Raw genomic sequence first — 27,981 nt, forward strand, 5'->3', positions numbered from 1 at the left:
AAGTATCTCTGCAATGGTCTATGTTGGTGAGGAATAGCAATCTATAAATGCGCATAAAACACCACATCAATATGAAATACATTTATTTAAATCAATGTCAAAAAAAGAAATCAAAGCACACATTACTTTAAAAACATTTCAAAAGCCAGCCAGACACTTTGCTTGAAATGTTCAACTAAACCATGGAGTAGAACAAAGAAAAAAAATGAAACATTTGACACATCAAGACTGATTTAACTTGGCAAATGAAGTGTCAAGGACTGACTATTAATTATTGGTTTAGCGGTTATCGGAGGAGAAGTCATCTCTGCATTATAGATCTGATTTCATTCTTCTCCTGCTCAGGCACAAAACGGTTGATATTTATCCCAGGCTGAGCTACAGCCTACCGCAAAAGAAAATAAAGGGAAGAAAATATACTAAAAAATGTTATTTAAAAGCTGGAAAATTAATGTAATTTTGATTGTGGAAAAAAATGCAGTGGCTACAATATATCTTTATCTTCAAGATAGACAGATCCAATTTTCAAATTACCACCCTAAAGAAAAAACTTTTTTAATTTTCCACAATTTTTGTCAGATGTAAAGAAATGAGTCAAAGTCACTCAGGAAAAATGTTTTGATGAATGAAGGACACAGCTTCTCTGTACAAATGGTTATTGATAGTCCAAACATGATGGGAAGAAAAAAAACATTTCTGATCATTTTATAAACATGAACATGTTTTGAAATGTCCCCTTTCTTTATGTAGGCATTAAGAAAGTCCTGAACCCTCTCCCAGACTGTCTAACCCCTCTTTGCCACATCACAGACAGAGCTTTTGCTCCAGACACAGATCCTCATTGTAGAATCTCCTTCAGAAAAAAAAAAACAGTAAGCAAAGAGCAGGGGGGGGGGGGGGGACATTTTCAAGACTGTTCTGGAAGAAAAGGCAGAGGCTGCATCTCTTTTTCTGTCAAGTCTGTGTTTGTTTGTGTTTGTCAAGTCTGTGTCTGCCTTATTGATTGTTTGGCCAATAACTGTAGAGAGGAACTGGAATGTTGGCCAGCTGGGCAACAGTTCTTCATTTCGGCAATCTGAAAAAGAAAGAGAAGAAGAAAATCATGACATCCGCCTCAACTAACCCCTTCAGCAAGCTCTTAGTTGGTAAACCAAAAAGTAAGTTCAGCATAAGAATAGATACAAGTCTTGCACCAAATGCAGAAATGTTTGAACTCCAGCAGGTGGTACTATTTTTTTAATGATGCAAAAAACACCATTAAAGGGGTGGTTCGGGATTTCTGACATCGGACCTCATTTTTAAGTCAGCCTGGTTGTTATTCATCAGTGGAGACATTTAAAAAAAAAAAATTATCCAGTCCTTATATTTGGATAGTTAGCCGATGCTAGGCTAGCGCGAGTCAAGGGTAGATGTTAGCCAGCCATTAAAAACCGTTTACCCACTCCACAGTGCACCAAACGCAAATTAAGTCAAGTCAAGTCAAGTCAACTTTATTTATATAGCGCTTTTCACAATACAGATTGTATCAAAGCAGCTTCACAGTATTAAATAAAATAGTACATCAGTGTTTGTTTCTAGTGTAAAACATCCATGTTTGATAATGCTGATCAATAGTATTGTTGATTGATTAATTAAATTAAGTATCCCCAAACACAATTATAACACTAGACTATCGATGCAAATGTCCGTTGAGAGAATAATGTTAGAAATCAAACTTACCTTTCATCACATTGCATTAGTTATAATTTGTTCCCTGTAATCATAAGCCTTGTCTACAGCAGCAGCGGAGTGATATTGATTACCTAGGCAACCGAGTGAGCCGGTACACACATGTACTGCACACACTGTAGTGCGCTTCTTTTCTGTGTTTACTTTTTGCCGCATTACTAACTGGAGCAAAGTAAAATTCCACAGCTGCTGAGAAACTAGTTCCTTTGGGATCATTGAGATGAAAGGTAAGTTTGATTTCTAACATTATTCTCTCAACGTACATTTGCATCGATAGTCTAGTGTTATAATTGATTTGCGTTTGGTGCACTGTGGAGTGGGTAAAACGGTTTTTAATGGCTGGCTAACATCTACCCTTGACTCGCGCTAGCCTAGCATCGGCTAACTATCCAAATATAAGGACTGGATAATTTTTTTTTAAAAATGTCTCCACTGATGAATAACAACCAGGCTGACTTAAAAATGAGGTCCGATGTCAAAAATCCCAAACCACCCCTTTAAGCCCAAAGTATACTTCGGCAATCCACATGTAATTTTTTTTCATCAGGAGGGTCCCATAACACCCCATAAGAGACCAATATTAAAATTCCATACTATATGATTTAAATGAGGTTAAAATAAAGCAATGAATAACAATCAGTTTAAAGGTTACAAATTTAGGCATTACAGCGTTTTAATGTACAGTATGAAAAATGGATGTTTGAGATTTGTTAAAGATTACATTTAACAGTGTTAAATTATTACTGTTTGAACATTAAATGACAACAAATGTAATCTGAATGTAAAAACAGGATAAATGAGTATGTACAATTCAATATTCAATTTCAACAATATCATGGCTGTAGAGTACTTAATGGTGCATGTACAAACTCCTAATGAATTTCTGATCAACTACCTGGCTCAGAGCTGCTGCAGTGATGCAGTTGTGTTACAGCAGGATGCAGTTTGACTTCTTTTTCGCTCTCTTCTTCTCCACCGGCGTCTTTCTGTTTATCTGCCTTACCAGGTCATAAAAGATCTGATATACACACAAAAAAGACTTATTAGAGAACTGGCTTTGTGTACTTGGTACAAAAGTGTTTTTATCTTTCTCTGGATAAAGTGCGGTGAACTGTGTCTCACCTCGTTGACATTGATCTTTGATTTGGCAGAAGATTCTAGAAAGGCACAATTACTCCATTGACGAGCAAGATTCTGACCCTGCTCTTTCCCGACCACCCTCTCATCTTCTAAATCGCACTTATTTCCAACCAAGGTCATTGGCACCTAGACACAAATAGAGAGAGACATCTGATGAGTGTGTATACTGCGTTTGAATTTGGTTTAGCAGAAATCACACTCACTGACAGTTCAAAGAATTGTAATTGATTTTAAAATAGCATCGAACAGAAAACATTAGTGTCTTATATAAAGGCACAAAACATTCCCCATGTACATCATAAAAATTGTATCACAGTTCCACAAAAAAATCAGCTGTTTTCAACAATGATAATAATCAATCAGCATATTAGAATTATTTCTGAAGGATCATGTGACAATGAAGACTGGAGTAATTATCCTAAAAAATCAGCTTTGGCATCTCAAGAATAAATTACAATTTAAAATATGCAAGTAGCGATACGGGGCCAAAACAGCTGGTTCAGAAGTACAGGTGAAAATGACCTCAAAATGAACAGATATTCAGATGAGAATCAACAAAATATACTTATTTCTAATCCAGCAGACATAAAGATTTGTACAACGCTTGAATAATAAAGGAATCGAAATGACACAATATGTAAAAAAAAAAATTCTAAAGACGTCCCACGCGGGACTCACTATCTCACTATCACTATCTCTGGATCAGATGCCTGTCACTTATCCCGTTGGCCACTGGGAAGAAGTGCATTCATGAAGATGTCGAGGTTCCATAGTTCAAGTGAGAATAAACTCAAAATTAAGAATTTTTATATGCACCACATGTCTTTTTTATTGAATTCCTTCTCGGATAGACACCAAGTCTAGAACTGAAGCAACTTTTGCACCACTTCTGGCCACAGTACCTCTTGCGGTCTGTGGCATGTGCCACACAGGATTCTAACCCACGATCTGAATGGTTCGGGGCTCGTGGCACGTGGTTTAGCAGCTTGCACCACTCAGTTGACGCTGACTTACCAAGGCTTCAGTGTAAGTATTAGCAAACAAAAGCATGTTAACCAGATTAGCATGCTAAGTAGGGCTGGGCAATAAAACGGCATTGGTATTTATCGACGGTACACCATTGTCAGTAACGATCTAAAAAAAAAATGTATATAGCGCTGGATATTTTCATTAAAATGAAAAAGACCACCACAACGGTGCCCAACATCAAATGACAAATGTAATGAAAGCGGAACGAAACTGCGCTGCTCATATTTGCTTTACGGACCATTTATCAGTTTGGACCATCAATGTCAGTGCAGCGCGAGCCGATCTTGATCAAGCGACACTGTTACTACAAAGCGCTAAGAGATCCAGTAAAGAAAGCATTTGAATTCGCCACAGAAGTAATAACATCGCCGCGACATCTAGTGAGAAGCATTCAAAATGATCTGTTTAAGTAAAAATAACCAAAATAATCACCATGTATTTAATGTAGTAACACTAACTGTAACCATGGAAGTTTGGCAGGAATAGTAAAATGCTTTCAAGTACGTCACACATCTTTTTCCAGCACTTCAAAACTCAAATATTATCATATTTAAATGTTATTTTTAATGTGATGACCAAAACATTATGTTCATCCTTCAAACATTACCCCCATTTATAAAACTAAAAGTTTCAAGATGTAGGAAAACCCACACTTATTTAAAAATAATTTCTTTAAATAAAAATATACAAAAATTAAATAAAAGGAAATTTCTCTGGCATTTCTTTCTTTTTGCTGTATCGAAAACGTCCCTAACCGTGACACCACTGTGTCGTATCGAACCGAAACGTGAATTTTTTGCCATTTACTATAAAAATTTACATTTGGGCACTAATATATAGCCAACGACCTATGTTTCCAAACTTAGAGTTATAAGCATTTGAAAAATAAATTTTACCACTAGGTGGTGCTGGTTCAAAACTTCTCAGGCTCCTTCAGGGCATCGTATTGATGACCCATACCGAGTTTCGTAACGATATGTTCATGCGTTCATAAAATACAGCATTTTAGTAAAAAATAAAAATGGCCGACGTCCAAAATGGCCGATATTGCAAAATTAGATATTAGTCGACTCGGCATGATGCCCTGAATCTAACGAGACCACTTTTATGATTTTTGGACAAATCGTTCAGAATATTATAAGCAAAAATAGCCATTTTTCGTATCTCTGGACCAGTAGGTGGCGCTGCGCCGAAACGCAGCATGTCACCTCAGGTCATGCTTGTGATGACATGTACTAAGTTTGGTCTGAATACAATAAAGCGTTGCAGAGACAGCCTTAAGTCTGTTTTCACAAGCGATACGTAAAATTAGTTTGTGCAGTATTCGAGAATGGTTTGACGCATCAACTTGAATTCCATAACTTTTTGTCGGCATGGTCTGAAGATGATCTGGTTACATTTTCGTGAAAATCGGAGCAACCGTCTAGGAGGAGTTAGAAAAAGTAGGTTTTTCAGAGAATTCAAAATGGCGGAAAGATGTCTCATTTGCATTCGAAACGGCTTGAGACAAGTAATCAGAAGAAACAAAAAAATTGTTTCTAGCCTTTATGGTTCCAAAGTTATTAGCATAAACATGAGTACAACTTTAGACAGTTGGTGGCGCTAGATGGATTGAGTTAGAGACTCCAAATTTGCTATGGTGACTGTTCAGACTGTCCTCTATCAGTGTTCCAAATTTCATAACTTTCCCACAAGCGGTTTTATGGGCTGCCATAGACTTCCATACGAAATAAGAAAAATAACAATGCCAACGATTTCAAGAGGTGCCTAAGCACTTTCAGTGTTTGGCCCCTAAATATATAAAAATAGAAAACCACTATTTTAAATTGTAATAATATTTCACAATATTACGTTTTTTTACTGTATTTTTGATCAAGTAAATGAAGCCTTGGTGAGCACAAGAGATTTCTTTAAAAAAAAATATATATATATTTTTAAATCTTCCTAACTTAAACTTTTCAGCGGTAGTGTATATGCATGCTTAATTTGTTAATGTAATTTACATAAAGAACAGCAATTGTGCAAGCATGGAAAACCCATACTAAGCAAAGAGCTTTAAATACAGAATGTGGGTGCAGTGGTAAAGTAGCGTAGTGTGCCACAGTGTGATGGAAGCTTCTGCAAATGTCATGCATGTCTCTGAGCTCTTGTTATCTCAGTAAAATCCAAATAGTTTTGTGCCTTATTTGTTTTGCCTTTGCTGGTTAATACTTGCTATGGCTGACATTAGCTGGGCTGTCAGGTTCATGATTTCTTTTCTTTCTTTTTTTTACAAAATAAAGATGACATTTATTAAAAATCACAATGATTTGCCAAAGCAAGCACCGCAAATAATAATAATAATAATATTTTTTTATAATGTGACTCACATCCTCTGTGTCCTTCACCCTCAAAATCTGCTCCCGTAGGTCCTGCAGGTCATTGAAGGTGGACTGTGCTGTGATGGAGTAAACCAGAGCAAAACCCTGACCATTCTTCATGTACAGGTCCCTCATCGCTGTGAACTGCTCCTGTAGGCAAATAATCAATAGTCTATTGAGTTTGCATGAAAGACTAAGGCTACGTTCACACTGTCAGTCCAAATCCGATTATTTGTGTATCCGAATGGAATCCACATATGGATGTAGCTTGAAACAGATTTGTAAAAATAGCTTTTCGTGTGATTTTTTGCCGTTCACACTTCCTATATCTGATCGGATTTCAATCAGATATGCTCAAAAATCAGATTTGGACTGACAGTCTGAACATAGCCTAATTAACTAATTGGCCAGAACAGTTCATGCATCATATTGAACTCACTGTGCCTGCAGTATCCAGGATCTCTAGCATACATTGCTGCCCATCAACCTCAACTTGCTAAAAAAAAAAAAAAGACGGTGTCAAGTACTGTGATAATGTATATTCCTATATAGAGTATTAGTTCAGCTATTCCACTTCACCCATACCAAAAAGGTTTACTTACCTTTCTATACGAGTCTTCTATTGTGGGATCATATTTTTCAACAAATATTCCCTGTACAAACTGGACTGTCTGTGTGAGAAAATACCAGAATCTCAATCAATCCAAATAAATACTATTGACTAAATTAAAAACCCCACAACAAATACAGTTATAAACTGTATAAAATGCCCATATATAATACAACACTAGCTGCGTTTACATGGACACTTATAATCGGACTGACGGCTCAATCGGACTAAAAAAACCTCATGTAAACACCTTAATCGATCCGATTGAGCTCGATCCGAATGAAATTTCGATCCGATTGAAAGGGGTGGTTTATCCCTTTTGTAATCCGATCGAGAGAACATGTAAACACTTGATCGGATTGAAAACCGAAACTAAAAGGACTGCGCATGTGCGATGACGTTAAATAGCGTAATGACGTATGACGCGCGGAACGAGCTGTTCTTCCTGTTGAATAAAGTGTCATATTAATAAGTTTCCCGTCATTCTAAAATCAGGACAACGTCCCACCAGTGCTTGTTTTGGATTCTCATCCACAGACGACTGGTTTTGGCTGCGGGGAGGGGCATTTTTACTGCATGATCAATAAGCAGCACGGCAAAACGGTTAATATGCTCTAAATTATGACCAGAGACGAATTAATATTACGTCTGCTGTTTAAAACAAATAAAGAACCAATAGATGAGAATATTTATGCGGGAAAGTCTGTATATTCGTGCAGTGTGCGCATGTCAAAACATCAGATCCGATTTGAAACTTGTGACATATAAACGCGCACATCAACCCGATTACTTTATTTATCATTCATGTAAACACCTTGTTCGGATTCATCAATCGGATTGATTTCATTCCGATTGTGTCCATGTAAACGTAGCTACTGATGTGTACACTTAAATAATCCTGAACTTACCAATGCAGACTTCCCAACGCCTCCAGAGCCCAAGACGACAAGCTTATATTCACGCATGCTGAGGCCTGTAGGATTAAATCACAGCACACACACACTCAAATCACTTATCAGTGCAATTGTCTGACGTGGTTAACAAACTTGAGGTTACCAGATGAATAAACGTTAACCACATTTACACCACTTTTTCATAATCTAATTACTGCCAAACCATTATCATCCCCTTCTCCTCTTTTTTGCCTAGATTGTTAAAAATTGTACTATACACGTTTTATGCGCAAACATAAATAAATAAATAAAGATAATGTGCCCTCATAAATTAATCAAAAAAAAAAATTCCCTCATTAAACTTCCCTGGTCTTCACAACATTCCAACGATAATCCCTCCCCAGCAACCTGTCACTCACATGAGCAACCATGCCCTACAATTTGAGAAGCCGTTTCGCAGATAAAAGTCACACCAACAATAAGGAAGAAATCACGATCTCAACTTCCATTTCATGCCAACTTTAATTAGCATGCTTTAGTTAAGCAGTTTGCATGGTAAAACACTCTTTGATATATTGCAACTTTAAATTACTTTCCTTTAAAGCACCATCACTACAGTCGTGCACATTCCCAGCAAATGTTGTAAAGGGCTGTTTGAGATCATTCAGAGTTTACTTTAAATTCCACTATAATCACGGATGCATATGCATCCAACTGACCAAACAAACAGCTTATCTACTGCATGCAGATTCAACTGATGCTATGCTAATGCACCATTTCATTCAGCCTGAAGCAATTAACTCTACAAAAAGAGGCTGAATGCCGAACGTCATATGAACAAACAGGAAAACAGGTCTCATCGAAAAACCTTTCACTAGTCTTTGTCATCATTGCTATAATCCCACCCTCCTAAAATCCCATCTTGTTCTGTAAATAAACAAGTCAGTTAATGGCAGGTGATAAATGACCATGGAGGTTTGTTTGTGTTAGGGATGCACCGATGTGAAAATTGTGGCCGATACCGATAACCGATATTAATATTGCTGTTATGGCCGATACCGATATTTACCGATGTCGATATCTCTGTATAGAAAACAAATTTTAATGATTATCAAATAAAGAGCTATTTTCCAAAACACTTTTTTTTTTTTTTACTTTAGAAATGACTGATATTGGGCACCTTTACCTGTATGCAAAATATGTCACACATACGACACACATGCATTATATTGCATTGCATATAATGTGTGCTGGTCAACTTGTCTAAAATTATGAAACCCTTAGAAAACAGGAAAAAAAAAAACAGGAACATTGTGTACAATTAAGATAGGCTACTTAATTTATTATTCCAAAATCCAAATATGATACTAAATAGCACAGGGAAAAGGACTTCTATTTGTGACGTGCTGTCTTTGCCTTTGAACATTGCACATTTTAAACAGGACACGCATTAGCTGAATAAATGTTAGCCAATACAAACATATTTATAGAAAACAGTTGACAATGATTAGACAGGAGTCCAATAATAGCATAACGAATCACTTATTCTAAAAATAATAACAAGTAGCCTAGGCTATAAGACGAATCCGACATATGGGCTGTGTTAACAGTAAAACGTCCGTCATTTAACGAATTTTAAAAACACGGATCGGATGGATAATACAAAATGCTTTCTGACATTTTGAAAGAAAAAAAAAACAAGCAAGAACAAAATTTAAACTTAGCCCGTCAATTTTTCATTTTACAATTATCTTCTCTCTCTCTGTGTGTGCGCGCGTCCGTGTTTGTGAGGGACAGCTCGCGCAGCACTGATACATCGGTAGCCTACTTTTTAATCCATAAGTAACGAACGCGCTAGTTTTCATACAAAATAAATATGTAACATAATTAGGTTACTTTAGTTATTATCAACACAATAACGTAACACATGAAGGTACGTTTCTCAACACAGAATGAATAATAAACGCCTGTTTCTCCACTCGCGCTTATCAGTAATCCACAAGTCACACGTGCGGTCACTTTTGAGAAAAATCAAATTCGAACGGGTATCAAATATCAAGCAATATTCAAATATTTACGAGTCAAAAAACGATCAATCAAAAATGTGTCATGAGGGAAAAATCATAAGTCGCACTGGACTGCGTTAACAATGTTACTGACGGGACAGTTCTCTGTAACGCACGTCCAAAGACTGCTTTAAAACTTTCACAGAGACCTCAAACAGAAAGCACAAAGCCTGTCTTTAAATTTAATTTCGTTTTGTATTAATTGTATCTTAATTTTGATCAATGTTTCATCAAAAATAAACAAAGTAAATATTAGAAAATATTTAATCAGGACATGGAGGCGAAAGCGCGTGAACTGAAGCGCGTCTCAAATGAACCGAAACCTACCTGCCTCACAGACCTGAGATAGCCTATATAGAAAGCTTGAAACATCTATTTTTAAACAGAACAATTCAAAATGAAAGAAAACAGACTGTTCTCTGCTTATGTCATCTGTATGAAATGTGTATTTCTCTCAGGCGCGGTTCACTGCACGAGTCAGCATCAGTAACTTAATCTTCAACTTCACACGTCAAATATCGGCCTGTTCACATCGGCCCTATTTTGACATCGGACCGATACCGATGTGAAAAAAAAATGACCATATCGGCCGATATTATATCGGCGGCCGATATATCGTGCACCCCTAGTTTGTGTATTGTCTTATGAGACAGTACACTTAAAGAGAAAGCAATATTTTCAGTGGTTGTGAATAACTTCTAGAAAAATATAAAGAAAAGCCCTGAGTGTGAATTCAAAAATATCCACATCTCTTCCAGTCATTCCACTCAAAGTGAATCACTATAAGCAATAAAAAGGCATAAACAAGATATGAGATTGCATATTCTTCAGACCAGTAGTTAAATAATAAAAATCTACTAGTTTACCGGACTAAGTTCCTATACCTTTAAAAATAGATCAATCCAAATAAATATACAGATAGAACTGAAACAGGTGTAAATGTGGAATAACCTATGTCCAATGTCTCCACTCGACAACTGAATACAATTATAGTGTCACCAGGACTGTTTTGTGATCTTAACATGCAGCTCTTCTATAGCTGTAGGACTATAGACTGCATGAAACATTCCTTTACACTAACAGCTGTAATGTCATTTTGGTCACTTGTCGAATGAAGAATGCATACCAGTGTGTAGCCTACACTAGGAGTTCATATGTGCATCAAAACGCAGTATAAACATGAACTCACAGAGTTTAACTAGTTAACAAGCACATTGGAGTAACATATAAGCCGTAGAGATCAAATATTTCACCGTTAACATGCGGACAGGTGTGTGTGTGTGTGTGTGTGTGTGTGTGTGTGTGTGTGTGTGTGTGTGTGTGTGTGTGTGTATTTGTGTTTTCGTCTGCTCGCAGTAAAGACCGCGGCCTGTTAACGCAGCGCTGTTTCCTATTAACTCTACCGGGCAGCGGCGCTGCTGTGCGGGTTGATTCTGCTCAGTTACCCGGCCTGAGCCTCATTAGCTCACGCTAGCAAGTTAGCATAGTCATTACGCGAGGTTTCGTTCAGCGACTTTCCTCCAAAACCCGGCACTCGCTGTACAGTACTAGTAAGCAACTGTCCGTGCCGGGTCGCGGTGTTTCGGGGTTCGTTAACAGTTCACTCACCGTGTCCCACAGCTCGAGTAGCATGCAGGATAACACTGTCGCGCAATCACAGACAGACTCCCGTCACGCCTGCGGATGCACACGTCACTGCAGCGCGCGGAATGCTGACCTGACAGCCACAAACGGGTTAAAGAGACAGCGTTAATGAAAGGTACTTAATCTGATACAAATTGCTGTGAGTGCAATCTCTATAAAGTCATCTGTAAAAATCCTTGTTTATACATTTTGAACAGCTGCATAGACATGTGTTGGTCAAAAGGTTTGAGAAGGTTTAGAAACCTTGAGCTATGAGATCAAATTTTACTGAGCATGCGCGAGGGGAAAAAATCAGACAATATTAAGAGTCTTTCCTATGAGCTCAAAAGTGACCAGTACAGAAGACTGTAACAAGTCATCAAAAATCCCACTTGCTAATCAAGGTTCCTGGAATTACCAAACTGACGACTCAGTGCTCTTAATTCAACATGGGGTATAACATTTAGACATACTAAATTAGGCTATGAGCGACCACACAGATTTCCATTCAAAGTCAAGGGATAGTTAGTCACTTATTTGGTTTGCAACTGATAGGCATGAACTTTGCAAAATGTTCCACCTTTGACCACATGCACCACAAATGCTCTGCAAACAGAGTGACAGATGTGCCAGCCAGGAAATGGTGAAGTAACGTTCATAAGGCCTGGGCATCATACTTACAAATGGCTAAAGTTACACTGCAGACAATATACTTTTTATTGTTTTTACTGAAATGATTGCAGAAATTATGTTATACAGATAAAAAGCGGGACATGATGAAGATGCTGCTGCTTGTAAGATTAACTAAGGCCAAACTTGGAGAATAGTAAATATTCAATGAAACATTTCAGAATGACCCTGTTCTTGAGTCATCACAGTAATGTACAGTTGAATATAATAATGAAGAACTGTCTCCTTTAGGTGAATCATCCAAAATATACACCACTATTGTTTCTTCACAGAGGTAACAGACATCGTCCACAGTCTGGCAGAGAGAAAAAGGGAACAACAGGAGTTCATATACAGTAAATATTTTATAAGTGAGTGTATATTCAAAACTTTTAAGACTTTCAAAGCAATAACTCAAATGTACTCATGAGTGCAATGCTGATCCTTTTTCATTTCTTTTTTCTTTTGATAAATTAATCAGATAAATTTGTTTTGTTGCGCAAAAGAGAGGTTTCCATATACCTGGTTGAATTCTGCTGGATCTTGAACTGTATTTTCAATAGTGTGAGGTTTCAAAGCATCAACATGTGAATAATACAAATAATGTTAGATTTCATTATTGACTTAAAGAAAAATAAAGACCTGAGGAATATAAGATTTCATCACAGTATGCTTAATGCTTGAGGTTATTTAAATTACTTTTTTTAAGTCTTTCATTACTATCAACTTTCTACTATTACAGTTTTTCTCGATTGTTTACACACATTTTCTGAAAGCATGCCTCATATTCTCAGAACTCTACACACAAATCCAAAAACACACACACAATGGGCAAAACCCCTCAATTCTCCTGCAAAATGAAACTTTACATTCAAAACAATGTTATTTCTTCTCAAAATGGTATTTTGTTTTCAAATGACACACACAAACCATCATATGAATAGACATTTACAAGAACCAGTTGAACACTGATGTGCTCAGTGTAAAACACTATGATGAATGGAAAACACTTCTTCTCCATTCATCATAATGATTTAGGCCTTTTTTTGTTCAGTGTTACACTTTCTACAGACAGTGCATACATAAGTGTGTTGTAAAATATCTGAGAATATTGTTTTTATACTCAGAACACACAAATACACGGTAACGAATATATTTTATTTTTCCCACAAAAACAATGTACACAGTTTACAATACATCCCAACCAACACAAAGTAGGACAAACAGTGGTCTACATACAAAACAACAGAAGAATTTACTGTATACAGTTACAGTAATAAAAAAAAATCCAGTGTTGGCATCCATTGCCCCATTGAAGAGCTGACCTGTTGCCCTTTTATGCTAAAGCTCTGATTGCTAATTGTAAAACTGTGTGACGGGTGTTTGCCCATGTGATGAGTCAGTGTGCATATTTGAATGGCAGTGTGTTCCTTGTGAAAACAAGAGATTTTCTGCATGAAAATTGTGAGAATTGTGTGTAGTGTTTTGAAAAAGGTGTGTTTTAGAACTGCAATCTGAGTGTAAAGCAGGAATTGTGCTTGTAGTTTAGCAGAATTGGCACAGGGGGTTGATGAATGAGTTACATGTTGTGGTCATTGTGTCTCAAGTACCAGAAAATGTGTGTAAACAATCGAGAAAAACTGTATTATTACATTGATGCAGTTGAAGTCTTAAAGTGTTTGTGATCGTACATCTGAACTTTGCATCTGATCTTTTCCTGTAGATAAACACTAAAGCCACAAGAATCCAGAAAACGAGGATTGACAAAACACCTGCACAAACCGCAGTCACATCTACAGGAATAATGAGAACAAGATTATATAATTACTACAGTATTTCATGTTGCTGTAACATGTGTGCCGTGACCAGTAAGCTAGTGTAAGGACAATAAATAAATAACGAAATAGCAAATTACCAATAAATTACTGTTATTGTAAGAATTCTTACAGCAACAACTAACAATATATAAAAAAGAAGAGTTACCCGAGCTGTTAATTAAAGGAGTGGAACCTGATGATGGGACTGTTAGTGGTAACAGTTCATATGAGTGAGAATTTTCTGTGAGACAAAATCACAGTATTGTTTGTTAATAGAGTCCAGTTGTTTTTATTTAAGGCAACCCCAGGTGAATACAGAGTAAAATATAGGGATAGATATCACCATACTTCCCCAGTTGATTGATTACATTAATAATTGCAAACTTTTTTCTATTACAAGTTCTGAAATGTTATGTTTAAATATGCAAATGAGGCATTATCTTATTAAATATGCACTAATTTGCATACATTTCAAAAACAAAAATCTGAACATTGGATAAAGCCAGGTTCAAAATTAATGTTTAATTTTTTGACATGTTAAGAGTCAAAGGTTTTTACTTAGGGGATTTTGGGTATCTCTTTTTATCACCCAATAATAAAAAAAAAAATACTGTCAACAGCCGGAAAATAATACAATTTCACCATTACCAGGAATAAAATGTTGTATAAAATCAGGCAAATTATATATGAACAAACCCCTCCATAAAAAAACCCCTTCAGAATATAGACGTAAGTGCTAGATTTCTAAGCAAAAACTCATTTTGAGAAAATGGCCTTTAAATATACTTACTCTAATTGAAATCTACAGAAGCAAATAGATAACGCACTATAAAATATATACTTAAAGGTGTATTTTGGATGTGTTCTTTCCACAAGTCTAAAAAAACACTTTATAAAAAGCCAAAAATCTCGAAATTGACAGATGCATGAAAAAACTGTGTTTTTGCCTGTATGTCTCACCTTAAGAACAAACTACACTTTTTAAAACTCAAAATTAATCAAATAGAAAATAATTTTTCAAATGACAATACTAGTGATTTTAGATGAAATGTCAGTATTAAAAAAATTATATTTTTTGCTAACTGGATTAACATTTACCTGTAGAGGTGAGTGTTGTTGTTGTCCATGTAGATGTAGTTGTAATTGTAGTTGTAATTGTCTTTTCAGAGGTGTGTGAAGATCTGTTCACAGGAGCTGCTGAAAATAAAACGGAAAAAGGAGGGATTTAATAAACATTTTGTAAAGCTATGTGAAATTATTTCAATAGAAAGACAAATGTATATTCACAAACTGTTTGCATAAAAACCCACCTTGACGGACAGTCAGATGAACTTTCTTCAATGTGTCTCTGAACCATTTGTCAACTCCACAGTAATAAACACCAGAGTCTTTGAGTCTGAGATCTCTGATGGTAACAGTGAAGATCCTGCTACTCACAGTATTAATCAAAGAGTATCTTCCATCAGAGACGACCTGATCAAACTTTTCACTTTTAATCAAAACATGCTGTGATCCACAGGGATCACGGCAAAGGTACTTGGGTGTATATTTGTAATCATCTGAATATGGACATGTGATCTCCACCTTTTCACCCACTGTTCCCTCAAAAACATCTCCAGACTTCATCAACACACCACTGAAAACTTGAGAAAACAGTTAAACTTTGACCCATTAAAATTTCAACAACATAAAAACAATTGTCAGATAACTAAACACAAAGCTCTCAAAATATCAAACTCAGTTACATTATGTGTTTTATAGTGATGAATTCAATGTGAAATTATCTGTATACATCTCTAAATATAATATTGTTATCACAAAAAAATATTATGCATGATTGGAATGGCTATCAAACAGGAAATGGATGGAAAATGTAAAGAAATATATTACCTACGAAAAGACACAGAATCTTCATGTGAGTTTTCATTCTCCATAATTTCATATCCACCTCAAAACAACTTTAGGATTTATAAAGAAACTATTACGTTAAAACAAACAATAATCTAGGTGTAAAATCTGCTTACAGTTACTCACACCGCAACTGCAGATGAACTTAACAGATGCCCCACCTTAAGAGAGAGAGAGAGAGAGAGAGACTTCTACCTACAAATGGATAAACCAATGACTGTCATGCAGTGAAACTATAACTTAAACAATTAAAAAATAAGCAAACCTTCTGTTGTTTAGAAGAGAGAGTGACAGCAAGTACAAAAAAACTGAATTTGTACAGAAATTCTTATTTTCTGCTCATTTTTCAAATATGCTAAATAAAAGATGCAGTTAAACATAATATTGCACAGTACACATTTGAAATCAACACAAATCAATAAGTTAAATTGTGTGTGTGTGTGTGTGTGTGTGTGTGTGTGTGTGTGTGTGTGTGTGTGTGTGTGTGTGTGTGTGTGTGTGTGTGTGTGTGTGTGTGTGTGTGTGTGTGTGTGTGTGTGTGTGTGTGAGAGAGAGAGAGAGACACTGTGCCTTGCAGAGATGAAGTTTGTGAAGTGAAACAGCCTCAATGCAACACCTAAGCTATTTCAGTGTGCACATCAAGTATTCAAGAAAAAATGCACTAACTTAACACTCTAAACCTAACACATTTTTTACAACACACTAACTTAACACTCTAAATCCAAAACATGTTTTTACTCTGCTGATATATCACCATAGTTTAGTTAAACATTTGTACTGACATTTTATGTTTTAATATTCCTAATCAGGTTGTAGGCTACTCTTAACTACATTATAAACAGAAATAATGCACGTTCGTGTTGCCTTGTTGAGAAACTTAAATTTACATCAGTCATCAGTAGATCACATTTACCTTTAAGTTGTATTACTCACCCCTTTGTGCTTCACTAAACAACCTCTCTGTGTCAAAGCCACAAATGGCATACAAGGTTTTATCACACAGATCTTGACTGTGATTTTGCTTAAAGCCATTATTTTAGCTATGTTATATTCTGTGGCTCTGTGTTTGACTTGTTATTCTCAGAAAAAAAAATGAGACAGATATAGAATAAACAAGCTTTAATATAAGAGACACTTGGGCAAAATAAAGTCTCACAATAATAATACACACCGTCGGTTTAAAAAGTCACAAGAAGACACAAAGACACAGAGGTGAAAGAAAAAAATATGAATTCACCGTGGATTTCATAATTGGTCATAAAATTTGATTTCCTCATCAACTAAGTCAGGCAGACTATTAAACAAATAGACAATCAATATGTTTTTTTTTTTAAATGCAACTTTGCATTTACATCACGGAAGCGAATGCTATTATTTACACAGGAAATGCACACTATAATTTAACGCCACAGCTCAGTTCAATGTCACAACCTGACGCACATGTCCACAGCAGGATGTTTGCAGGCAGACATGCCAGTTTTAGCAAGTTGACCACATGCATCATTTCACATCAACAGGGTTTCAAGAATGAGTTTTTTTTTAGAGAGAATGAGATTGATCTAATTATTCATCCTCAGTGGGGTGTGATGAGTGAATAAAAATCATTCACATCATCCTGAGGTGCAGGACCACAATACTGCACTGTGGAATATATTACAGAAAAATTGGCATCGCTAGCTGGACCAGCCAGGCTGTTCTCGGTCAACATTTCATCGTAGATGTGATGGACATCATCTACAGTCTAGGGGAACACATACAAAAAAAAAATGTTTAGCGTAATCTTGTTTAACTAATTTAACTATATACAATGTTGATCAATTGTATTTTGTTGGGTTAATATGGTTTGTAATCAGATATTGGTGCTTTAGGATAAAATTGTGTAAGAGCAGATGTTCCCATACCTGGTTGAGATCTGGTGAATCTTGAACTGAATTTTCAGGAACAGCACCGTTAAAACCTAAAAGAAACATGATGGTGTAGAATCCATTCAAAGTGACTTAAAGTGCATTAGTGATCTAAACAAAATAAATTATGATAGCATTACTAAATACCCAGCAGTCACACCAGTTCTCTAGGCCTATATGATTTTTAAAACAGATGCAGTGGGGCTTTTTTATCACTTTTGGGCATTTGAATTAGATCAAGTCTTTATGTGTGTGGTCTTACATCTGGACGTTGATTGTTTTTTTTTACAGAGAAACACTGAAGCCACAAGAACCCCAAACACCAGCAGCACGAGAACACCTGCACACACCACAGCCACGCTGACTGAAATACAAAGAGAAAGACAAAATGTTATTATTAAGTTTGCTGCAGCATGTTAGGCTTATCAAGCTAACTGTTAACATGTTAGGACAGTCATTATTAAAAATTCTGGAATGAACAATGTTACACAAAGAAAATCATACAAAACTGGTCTGTTGGTGAGAACTGCTCATAAGAAGTAGAGTAATCTGAGAGAGAGACAAAAAAGAGAGAATCACAGATTTATTAAAAAAGAGGCAGAATCTCTCCTTTGAAGAACATTGAAGGTGAAAGTGTAAAATACTACATATAATATAAATGTTTTTCAAAAGCAGGCCCAAACAGACTAAACTGAGTATGTTTGTCTTAAATTATAAATAATCAAGCTACTTTTGTAAAATGTATCATTAGTTTGCAGACTGGATGTAACTGCAGAGGTGAGTGTTGTTGTTGTCCATGTAGATGTAGTTGTAATTGTAGTTGTAATTGTCTTTTCAGAGGTGTGTGAAGATCTGTTCACAGGAGCTGCTGAAAATAAAACAGACACAAAAAAAGAGGAATTTAATAAACATTTTGTAAAGCAAATTATTTCAATAGGAAGACAAATGTATATATTCACAAACTGTTTGCATAAAAACCCACCTTGACGGACAGTCAGATGAACTTTCTTCAATGTGTCTCTGAACCATTTGTCAACTCCACAGTAATAAACACCAGAGTCTTTGAGTCTGAGATCTCTGATGGTAACAGTGAAGATCCTGCTACTCACAGTATTAATCAAAGAGTATCTTCCATCAGAGACGACCTGATCAGTCTTTTCACTTTTAATCAAAACATGCTGTGATCCACAGGGATCACGGCAAAGGTACTTGGGTGTATATTTGTAATCATCTGCATATGGACATGTGATCTCCACCTTTTCACCCACTGTTCCCTCAAAAACATCTCCAGACTTCATCAGAACGCTGGTCAAAACTAGAGAAAACTTCATCACGTCAGTCTATTTGTTAAACTGAAACATTTTTACACAGTCCTTTTTTTCCAAAAATATACAGAGGGTCATCAGACAACTACAGCTGAACCAGTTCAATTTAACTTTAAATACTCACATTTATATCTACATTGATAGCCTGCAATCAGATGTCAATGTAAGCATCTCTTAAAATGAATCCATCTTGAAATCAATCTGAATTGTCAATTCATATATTGATCATTGGATCATTTAACCCTGGAATAATGTAACTATCAATGAAATATTTACTACAGAACTTTTGTTTGTAAAACACCTAGTCAAATTTCGGATCGTTGGTATATTTTACTTAAAAGGTCACTAAATTCATGTATTTCCTCTTTTAACATGCACATGACTAATACAAGATTAAAGATTATACATCAAGCAGGAAAAAAATATTTACCTACGAAAAGAGACAGAATTTTTAGATGGGTTTTCATTCTCCCTAGCTTATCATCCTCTTCAAGAAAGACATGATCGTTATAATAACAACATAACACAACATTATAGTCTGCTTCCTGTCTCTCACTCAGAGAGAGAGAGAGAGAGAGAGAGAGAGAGAGAGAGAGAGAGAGAGAGAGAGAGAGAGAGAGAGAGAGAGAGAGAGAGAGAGAGAGAGAGAGAGAGAGACCTACAAAAACAAACAAACCAATAAGTGTAACAGTGGGCCGGATTTATGGCAAGTGCAAATATGATTATGCAAGTTTAGTGTTGTTAACAAGACTGTGAAAAAAGCTAGAGGACAAGAGAGCCAGTCTTTCAGCTATTAATATTACTTCTTTTTTCTGCTTCCATTGCTAACATTTTAAGAAAAAATGCCTCATTATGAGTCAATTAATTGTTCTGCTATAAACTATACATACTCTTTTGAGCTAATTTTTCGTACCTATTTTTTGCACTACAACATGAATTATCTACTTTGAAAAATATTAGTCTACATTTCATCTTCTGTCTGTTGCTTACATCTGCAGTATGGTACCTTGTCTCTTTTGCCACCTGTAGGTGGGATCCATGAACTGCACCAGTTGTATTAAATTATACTGTAGTAGCCTTCTACAGACAAGTTAGATGTCTTCTTTATCCAAAAAATAAAGTTAAACTTCAAGCTTTAATTGTATATTCATTGTACATAGAACAACCAAAATAAGATAATGTGATGATCTGAGTTCATGTTGGCAGTTTTCACACTTTGACCTCCTGTTCTCTCATGAATAAAAGAGAGCCTGGTAACTACAGAGCCAATGTATGTAAGGGGTGGAACTTAAAGGTCCAGCCACACCCTAATCCTATATCCCTACATGTAATTAGGTCAAGCTCCACCCATCTGACCCATTTGGCTCTGCAGTGAGCACCAAATCAAACTTAATCAAAACCAGAAACCATTTGTGGAGGTTTATTCACCTATCTGTTATCCAGCTAAAAAAAAAAAATCATAAAAATAAAGTACAAATCATAAAATTCAAACGGCTAAATCCACATCGGTTAGGACTACATATACAGAGATCTCAGGTAAGTAATATTGCTAATTCAATACTTCTCAAGTGATATTTATCACAATTAAAAACAGTTGTGGTTGTTTTCATCTTAATTTATAAGGGACAAATAAGAAATTATGCTCATTGATAAATGGATGATATTGTTTGCAGATGTGAAAAGAAGCTGTTCAATTTGTTCTATTTTCCCTCCTTATAAACTATCATTCATTAATGTTATTAAATACACTGATAAAGCATTTAATTGATTAAAAATATGCTGCAGAAAGCATGGGATGAACTTTCACCTTAATATCTTAATCATTTCACCACAATGCATATGCCCTACTACTTTCATTGGTACAAATGGAGGATCGTTTGATAAACAACTTGAAGAGTAGCATTTGTAATGAAACTATGATGAATTAAATATATACAGTACATGACCATAAACAGATCTGCTTATGAAAATAAACACAATATCACATATGTAATCAATATAGCCGTTTATAGTTACCATGTACTGTAGAATTTAAAGTCAACCGTAAGTCAAAATTGACAATTCTTGTTTTTTTTTTATTCAGTTTTGCAGTATTTATTATACATGATGTATCCGTGCACATCATTATTTTATTTTTTTCATGTGCCTTCATAATCTTTAATTAAAATAACTTCCCTTTCCTCCTCTGTAGTATTTTGACTGTTTAACTGTCATTCCAGGGAAAAATCTCACTCAAGTGTCCCACCTCAGATGTTTAGATTTCAGATAATCCCAATCGGCTGTATTTCAGAGTGTCTAAACCAGTTAAGGTGGAATCTCATCTTGGTGATTCAATGACTCCACAGATGATGATGGGGCACTGGAGGACTGCAAGGGAATCTGGTAGAAGCACATACCCTGGACAGATGCTATCTCAACCAATCAGGGATCTCAACCTGAAAGGCAGATTAAAAAGAAGATTAAGCATTTATAATAAGATATTAAAATGTAACTTCTCTTTTGATAAAAAAATAAAAAAATGTTATTAAAGGGGTCATAAACTGCATTGTTTTATTGTTTTGTAATGGGGTGCACTTAAAATGTTAGTATGATTTTTGCATACATTTTTTGCAAAATTTAGAAATAAAAGCAATTTTTCCGACCATGATTTTAATGTAGTTTGAAGGGGCATGTCTGCTGTTAGACTTCAGTGTAAACGCCGACTGCTGTGATTGGCTGATATCTTTGCATATGAAATAGCTAGTATTACATGTAGAACTCTCTTGAAAACTTTTAGCACATTTTTACTATTATAGCTCTCAAGATTAACTAATCTATGGCATTATATTTAGATTGTGGCATGAAAGGTTGCAGTGATGAGCATTGTGGCCTATCACAGACATGTTGAGCGCATGAATGCAGTGATCTCGTCATTGATTTCTGCACACTAACGAATGCTTTCATCAACTAACTGTGAAAACACAATGTAAATAAGAGATTTGTTGATTAAAACCAAAGACTATAGATAAAAGGGACTTTGTTATAATGGGAGTTTTGGTGAGGGTCCAGAACTCAGTCACTGATAAACTCGCGCTCTTTGGTTGATAGCTCCAGCGATTGAAAAAAAAAAGCGTTCTTTGATCGCTTTCTAAATATAATTTATTTAATCACAGTTTAAATAACAGATTATTTTCATCCTACTAAGACAAACAATGTGAAGTTGACCGTTTAGTCACTGGTTTGATTTACTGACACATAGACAAAGAGCATCTGACTGTACATGAATCGTTACATATCAGAAATCACTGGTCACAGATCAGTCATTAGAATTAACAGTTACTTACATGTTGTCGCATTACTGTCGAGTCCATATCGTGAATTTTTTTATTTCAAATCCTGGTTCGAAATTGCGACTGATTTACCATAGAATACACAGTGAAACGTCCCAAATACAAATGAATAATGCTCAACTGAGACATTCACATTGTTGAAAATAAATAACCACATTCCTAGCATTAGGAGACTTTGGAATGTATTGTTGTTTTTTGTCAAGTGATCCTGCTCTTCTCTCCTCGTCATCTCACTAACACGCCAGTGGGCGGGGCCAAAGTTGCAATGATTAAGTAGGCATTGATTTTCTTCTACACCTTGATAACCCAATATAATTATTGATTTTTTAGAGCTGTCAGGACAGATTATGTGGGCAGTTTCATATAAATGCGTCATTCACCTGTGTTGATATGTCACATGACATCAAATCCATACAGAGAAAAGCTGCTCTAGCTCTACTGGGTTGCATGAGGCTGAAAAATTTGTCACAATGGAAATAGAACTTACTTTTTTAACGGAGGTGAAGTAATCACTTTTTCAAAAGATGTATTCAAAGAGTATGTGTAGAATTTAGAATGAAGCCTTCACATTTTTCTTATATTTAAATGTACTCTCATTGTGTAACATCTATGACATGTGATGTCCGTTTCACTTGCCTTTTTGAGAGCGTTCATGCTGCAGTTTCTGATAGAGTCCAGGAGCTGATCTCTGGAGCTCCTGTCCGTCTGTCGGACAACAGAACTGCTGTCTGGTTTCCTCTGAGAGATTGGGGTCAGCGACCTCCTCAGGGCCTGGACATCTAGCGCTGGACCTGGAGGTGGTGGAGGAGGAGGAGGAGCTTGTCGACTTCCTGTTGCTCCTTTTTTCTTTCCTGTAACCTCAGAGGGGAGGGGTTTAGACGGTGGCGTGGTGGGCGGAGCTTTAGGAGTTTCCTGAACAGAGGTGAATTTTGAAATGGCAATAGATTTAGAGTCTTTCTTCTGAGTGTAAATGGACAGTGTCCGCTTATTTGTTTCAGCTGAGCTCTTATCGTCACGTGGGGTTTTGTGGGTGGAGTCGGTCTCCAGTCTGGCGAGTTTTTGCGCTTCTAGTCTTTGCTGCCGCTTCCTGTCCATGTTTCGGCTCAAGATGTTTGTCATGGTCATCCTGGGCCCAGCAAGCTCGAAATGATATCCCAGCTTCATCAGAGAAGAGTTGTCACGTAAGACTTTGGCCATCTCCATCTCAGTCTTCCCTCCGCAGATGTGTCTCTGGTTATGAAACCTCAGCTCCATGAGCGTGCTGTTGTGCTGAAGAGAGTTGATGATGGCCAGGATGCCTTTGCCTGTCAAATGGTTCGAGTCGAGGTTGATTCCGGTCAGGGTTGAGTTATTTCGCAGGGTTCCAGCGATGGCGAACGCAACATGATCATCCGCTCTCGTGTTTGCGAGGCAGAAGGTTTTGACGTGAGTGTTGCTGCAAAGACCCTCGGCAAACTGTATCAGAGTGTCTGTCTTGATGGCATCTGAATTATTAACATTGACCTCTGTTAGTTCAGGGTCGTCGCTGCGAACCTGCTCTAGAAGGTCGTCAAACATGCTGGAGCCAGTATCACTGTCAATATCTTCGCTAACAGACTCATCTTCCTCAGTCGTAACAGAACGGTCATCAGCACCATGACAGTTCCCCGAGCTGTTACAGGTGGAATTGGTAGATATCTTAACCTCTTTGTTTTCTGACTGTTTTACTTGTTCTCTCTCTTTCTGTGCTCTGGTTGTATCTCTCTGTGAGGGACTTTTCTCATCCACCTCTTCTCTCGCCTTTCTTCTGCTTGTCTCTTCTACATTTTTAATTCTGCTTTTCCTCTCCTCTGTTTCTCCACCTTTTAGGTTTAATCTTCCTACTGCTCTGTTGTTCTTGGGTTTCTCTATGGTTTTAGTTCTGCTTTCGACTTGGTTCTTGACATATGCTTTATTGTCTTTTACTTTTAGGCCTTCGGCATCTTTATCCCCCTGCAGTTTGGAGACAAACCCTCGTATTTTGGAGTTTTCACACGCTTTTTTCTCCTCCTTCCTCCCTCTTTCTTTCTTATCCTCTTTTTTCTCTTGCAGTTTAGATATGAGGTCTAGAGTTTTGCTGCTTCCTTTTTCTTTCCTAGAAAGTTCTTTTCCACTTTCTGTCTTATTATCTGTCTTCTCTGCTTCTCTCTTGTCTTCCTCCATTTTATTTTTATCAGGTAAACCCTTAAAGTCATCCTCCATTTTTCTCGCTCGCTCCTTATCTTTTTCACTCTCTGCATTTCTGCTCTCTGTGTCGGGAGGATCGCCGCTCTGCGACCTGGAAAACTCTTTGCTCCTCATCCGGCGGAGTCGATCTCTCCTTCTGCCATCCCCTTTTGCCTCTCCCTTCAACATTAAACACAAAAGAAATTAGTCACCACATTAAATCTGAGAAGCTGTTTGTCTTTTGGTAGTTGGCATTTCTGATTTTGGCTAATCGTTATCTGACTTTTGACATCTTAATCACTGTATTCACATGCTATTAGTTCCCATTTGCTTTCATTTCAGTGTAATTATAGATAAATATCAACATTATCATAATACATGGGGGCATCAAACAAAGAACACATATCTAGAATAATTACAGCCAATGGCTCTGGACCCACCTAGTTATTTTTAGTGGTCATTAAAAGGGAATGAACATACTGTGTAGATTTGTGAGCCATTGTTTGAAGAAGTCTTAAAACTCTCAGATGTGCCCTTATAAGGCAGCAAAGGGAGGAACATTTAGGTCTGGAATGCCGTCCTTGACTATTCCAAAGCCTCACTGTGGCCAAGCTTCAAGTAAACACATTCACAAATCGTTGAAGTGCATCACTCTTAACTACTGACTATTGTAAAATAACCTTAACATAAATTTCATTCTCACAGCTGTTTTACTGAATACACTGGAAGTGACTATTCAGTTAGCAAATTCACACTGCCAACACAATGACGCACCTGAACAGACTTCACAAAAGAATATCAATAAATCAGAAAGATTTATCAGAAAAACAAGCTATAAATGGGGAATCACTGATTATAAAGAGCACAATGTTACTTTGTAACTTGCGAGGTTCCTGTGTGTGTGTTCTGTTGCCTGCTGAACATGTTTCAAACAAACACTTCAGTGTCTCAATAGAGTTTAAAAGTAGTTTGTGGCCCCTTGAGAGTATCTCACATTACTAGTGCTTCATTAGCACCTGTTTAAAACACAACTAGCACTCTCCAAAAACATAAGGAACACCATCCCAGAAGAACCAGACCATCTGTTCTGTTCTGTTTCTGTTACTGTAGACAATTTTTACAGCCTCCTCTCAGAAAACCATGCTGAGGTGAACCTAAAAGTGAATGAATGCAGTAACTCTGAAGTCAAAGGTTAGTTCTACATAGTTTATATGGAGTGCCAACTACAAATGATTATCCCCCAGAACCACAGAAGGGAGAGAGAATCCTGTTTATACCAGACAACAATAAACTAAACCATGATACAAAATGTTTATAAAGACATTTGGCTGTAATGAAAAATGAAATGCTTCAGGATTTTTACCCAAGTGAAGTTTATACTGTAATACTGAAATAACTTCTTGTCAGAAGTATTTTGGAAATTTGTTGTTGATAAAAAGCTTTGACTCACACTTGGAAGTACAAATGGTTTTGTAAATGTGCACCACAGGCAAATACTCTAAAGCAAAGAAAAAGTCCATCACCGCCAGATGATGGCAACAATATAGCCCATTAGGGTCCCGGGTGTTCAGCAAAACGGGTGTTGACATGTGAAACCATGACAGCATGTCAGGCACCTAGGCCGGACTGATTGACATGGATCTCAGTGCTAAATCAGCCATTCACTGTGTCAACAGATCCACAAAAATGTCACACTATGATGAGATCTTAAACTGTAAAAGACTGAATGACAGATGAACACAGGACAGCTCTCCATTCTTCAAGTCTCTAAACTTGGCCACTGAGAGCAAACTATTCCCATAGGGAAAATGCATCAATGTGTCAGTGTATTTTGGAATTTTGGATTTAGTTTGAAATAACTCAGTCTTGAAAATACTTTTTAAGTGTTTTAAAGATTTAAGAGTTTTGTTGATGGCTATATAGCCTAGAGTTGGCTATATTATTACAAATAATAATAAAAGAAAATCATTTTACATAATAGCCTACTACTACTATTAATAATAATAATAGCTGCTGTTGTTGTTGTTATACGCATCACCTCTACGCTCAACTCTCTCCGGATCAGTTTCTTGGTCTCCCGCTCGCAGTAGTTCAGCATAGCCTCTCTGTTATATCCTCTGGACGGTAGTTTCTCCGTCTGATTCCGCTGGCGGAGTCCCACCGGTACAGTCGGGTCGGGATCGATAAAAACGAGCTCCCGCTCGAGTTCCTTCACTTCCTCCGGTGAGAGCGTCGCGAGGAGCAGGTCCGTGTCCGAGTCATCGCTCCCCTGCCGCTCCGAGACCTTTGGTCTGGACATTTTCTTTGAAAATATTTAATGTTTATTAGCCAAGTATAATGTTTTAGTCTTCGGGAATGCAGCTGACCCAGCTAAAAGAGTATATTTTCCCTTCACAAATGCCGTTAAAAACCATGAAAAAAGCGGTGCAGACCAGAGGGTCTCGCGCTCAGAGCGCCTTTCACGAGCTCCAGCTCAAGTCGGAGCGCCAAGACGCATTCCGCGCGAACCATCACATTTGCGTGACCGCGTGCAGCCTGCGCACACGCACTAATGCGAGAGCGTCTGTCTATCTGTCAGACAGACAGTGTGTACCCCATTTTATGCGCCACTGCTCCTCCAAAGTCATTTTCTCACAAGCCACCTCCATTGACTGGAAAAGTTTTAAAGATGTCTTTCTGTCATAATATTCTTTTCACTTTCCATATAGTAGCCTACTAAACAAAAGTTCTCATTGGCCCTGCTTCCTCTACCTTTTCCTCTTGTAGTAGATTACTTGCTATTGGTATTCTTCCTCTTGTTTCACCATTTTTCTGTATTGTTTCAATCATAAGCCCGAACTTATTAGTGGTTCTTTTGGATAAATACTGGGGTTCTTCTGACCGGTGGCGCGTGCGACATAAATATGGATGTTGATTGTGTTTAACTTGTGATTGAGTTAATTATACTAATTATATTAAATATTATGTGCATGTGTTTCTGTGAAAAATATGGACATTTTGAGTAGAGTTTTGCAAAAAAACATGGAACAAAATTAAAACGTGAAAACTGCTGGATTGTGTTTATTGTGTATTGTGTAGTAGTCATTTTTCAAAAAGGAGCTTCGACAATTGCGTAAATGGTTTCGAGAAAATCTGTTTTATATATGTATGTATGTAGGCCTATGTATGTATGTATGAATGAATGTGTAAAGGCTTCTGTGGCAGGATGCTCTGGCAGTTGTATTAAATTGAATGCAAAAGAATTACCACTAGATGGCCGCACTTTCACTAGTTCTAGCCATAGGTTCTAGCAAGGAATAATAGAAAAATAATTTCATATAAGTAGAAAGATAAGCATTTACTGTAAAATAAACTCATTCGATATTTGATTGTTAATATTGTATATTACCAATTCAC

General features: G+C 36.8%; 4 protein-coding genes across 8 annotated transcripts; all 4 read right to left on the reverse strand.

The window, feature by feature from the left end:
* Positions 1-66: 66 nt before the first annotated feature.
* rap1aa (RAP1A, member of RAS oncogene family a) lies at positions 67-11,749 on the reverse strand. Of its 4 annotated transcripts, XM_081349288.1 has the most exons (9): positions 11,657-11,749; positions 11,435-11,543; positions 7,776-7,840; positions 6,860-6,928; positions 6,697-6,753; positions 6,267-6,407; positions 2,851-2,994; positions 2,624-2,746; positions 67-1,075 (listed from the first exon to the last, which is right to left on the reverse strand). In XM_081349288.1, exons 3-8 carry the CDS (start codon positions 7,830-7,832, stop codon positions 2,657-2,659), a joined length of 558 nt encoding a protein of 185 aa, XP_081205414.1. In that variant the 5' UTR covers positions 7,833-7,840; positions 11,435-11,543; positions 11,657-11,749; the 3' UTR covers positions 67-1,075; positions 2,624-2,656. The 4 variants fall into 4 exon arrangements, with proteins under 4 accessions (XP_081205414.1, XP_081205415.1, XP_081205417.1 ...); XM_081349289.1 differs by lacking the exon at positions 11,657-11,749 and having other exon boundaries at positions 11,321-11,442; XM_081349291.1 differs by lacking the exon at positions 11,657-11,749 and having other exon boundaries at positions 11,230-11,442.
* Positions 11,750-12,151: 402 nt separating this feature from the next.
* LOC308680864 (uncharacterized protein) lies at positions 12,152-15,980 on the reverse strand. The gene is made up of 7 exons (XM_081349287.1): positions 15,826-15,980; positions 15,246-15,578; positions 15,034-15,132; positions 14,102-14,176; positions 13,810-13,911; positions 12,641-12,666; positions 12,152-12,434 (listed from the first exon to the last, which is right to left on the reverse strand). The coding sequence occupies exons 1-7, from the start codon at positions 15,875-15,877 to the stop codon at positions 12,297-12,299; spliced, it is 825 nt and encodes a 274-aa protein (XP_081205413.1). The 5' UTR covers positions 15,878-15,980; the 3' UTR covers positions 12,152-12,296.
* Positions 15,981-16,948: 968 nt separating this feature from the next.
* On the reverse strand, positions 16,949-19,593 carry LOC308680268 (uncharacterized protein). 2 transcript variants are annotated; one of them, XM_081348297.1, is made up of 7 exons: positions 19,503-19,593; positions 18,730-19,062; positions 18,478-18,615; positions 18,252-18,296; positions 18,010-18,111; positions 17,745-17,800; positions 16,949-17,584 (listed from the first exon to the last, which is right to left on the reverse strand). In XM_081348297.1, the coding sequence occupies exons 1-7, from the start codon at positions 19,537-19,539 to the stop codon at positions 17,417-17,419; spliced, it is 879 nt and encodes a 292-aa protein (XP_081204423.1). In that variant the 5' UTR covers positions 19,540-19,593; the 3' UTR covers positions 16,949-17,416. The 2 variants fall into 2 exon arrangements, with proteins under 2 accessions (XP_081204423.1, XP_081204424.1); XM_081348298.1 differs by having other exon boundaries at positions 18,508-18,615; positions 19,503-19,572.
* A 596-nt stretch (positions 19,594-20,189) lies between these two features.
* Positions 20,190-27,161, reverse strand: lmod1a (leiomodin 1a (smooth muscle)). The gene is made up of 3 exons (XM_081348798.1): positions 26,624-27,161; positions 23,038-24,765; positions 20,190-21,507 (listed from the first exon to the last, which is right to left on the reverse strand). Exons 1-3 carry the CDS (start codon positions 26,882-26,884, stop codon positions 21,481-21,483), a joined length of 2,016 nt encoding a protein of 671 aa, XP_081204924.1. The 5' UTR covers positions 26,885-27,161; the 3' UTR covers positions 20,190-21,480.
* Positions 27,162-27,981: the final 820 nt, after the last annotated feature.

Source organism: Scardinius erythrophthalmus, assembly GCF_964197995.2.
Source record: "Scardinius erythrophthalmus genome assembly, chromosome: 20".
Taxonomy (NCBI): domain Eukaryota; kingdom Metazoa; phylum Chordata; class Actinopteri; order Cypriniformes; family Leuciscidae; genus Scardinius; species Scardinius erythrophthalmus.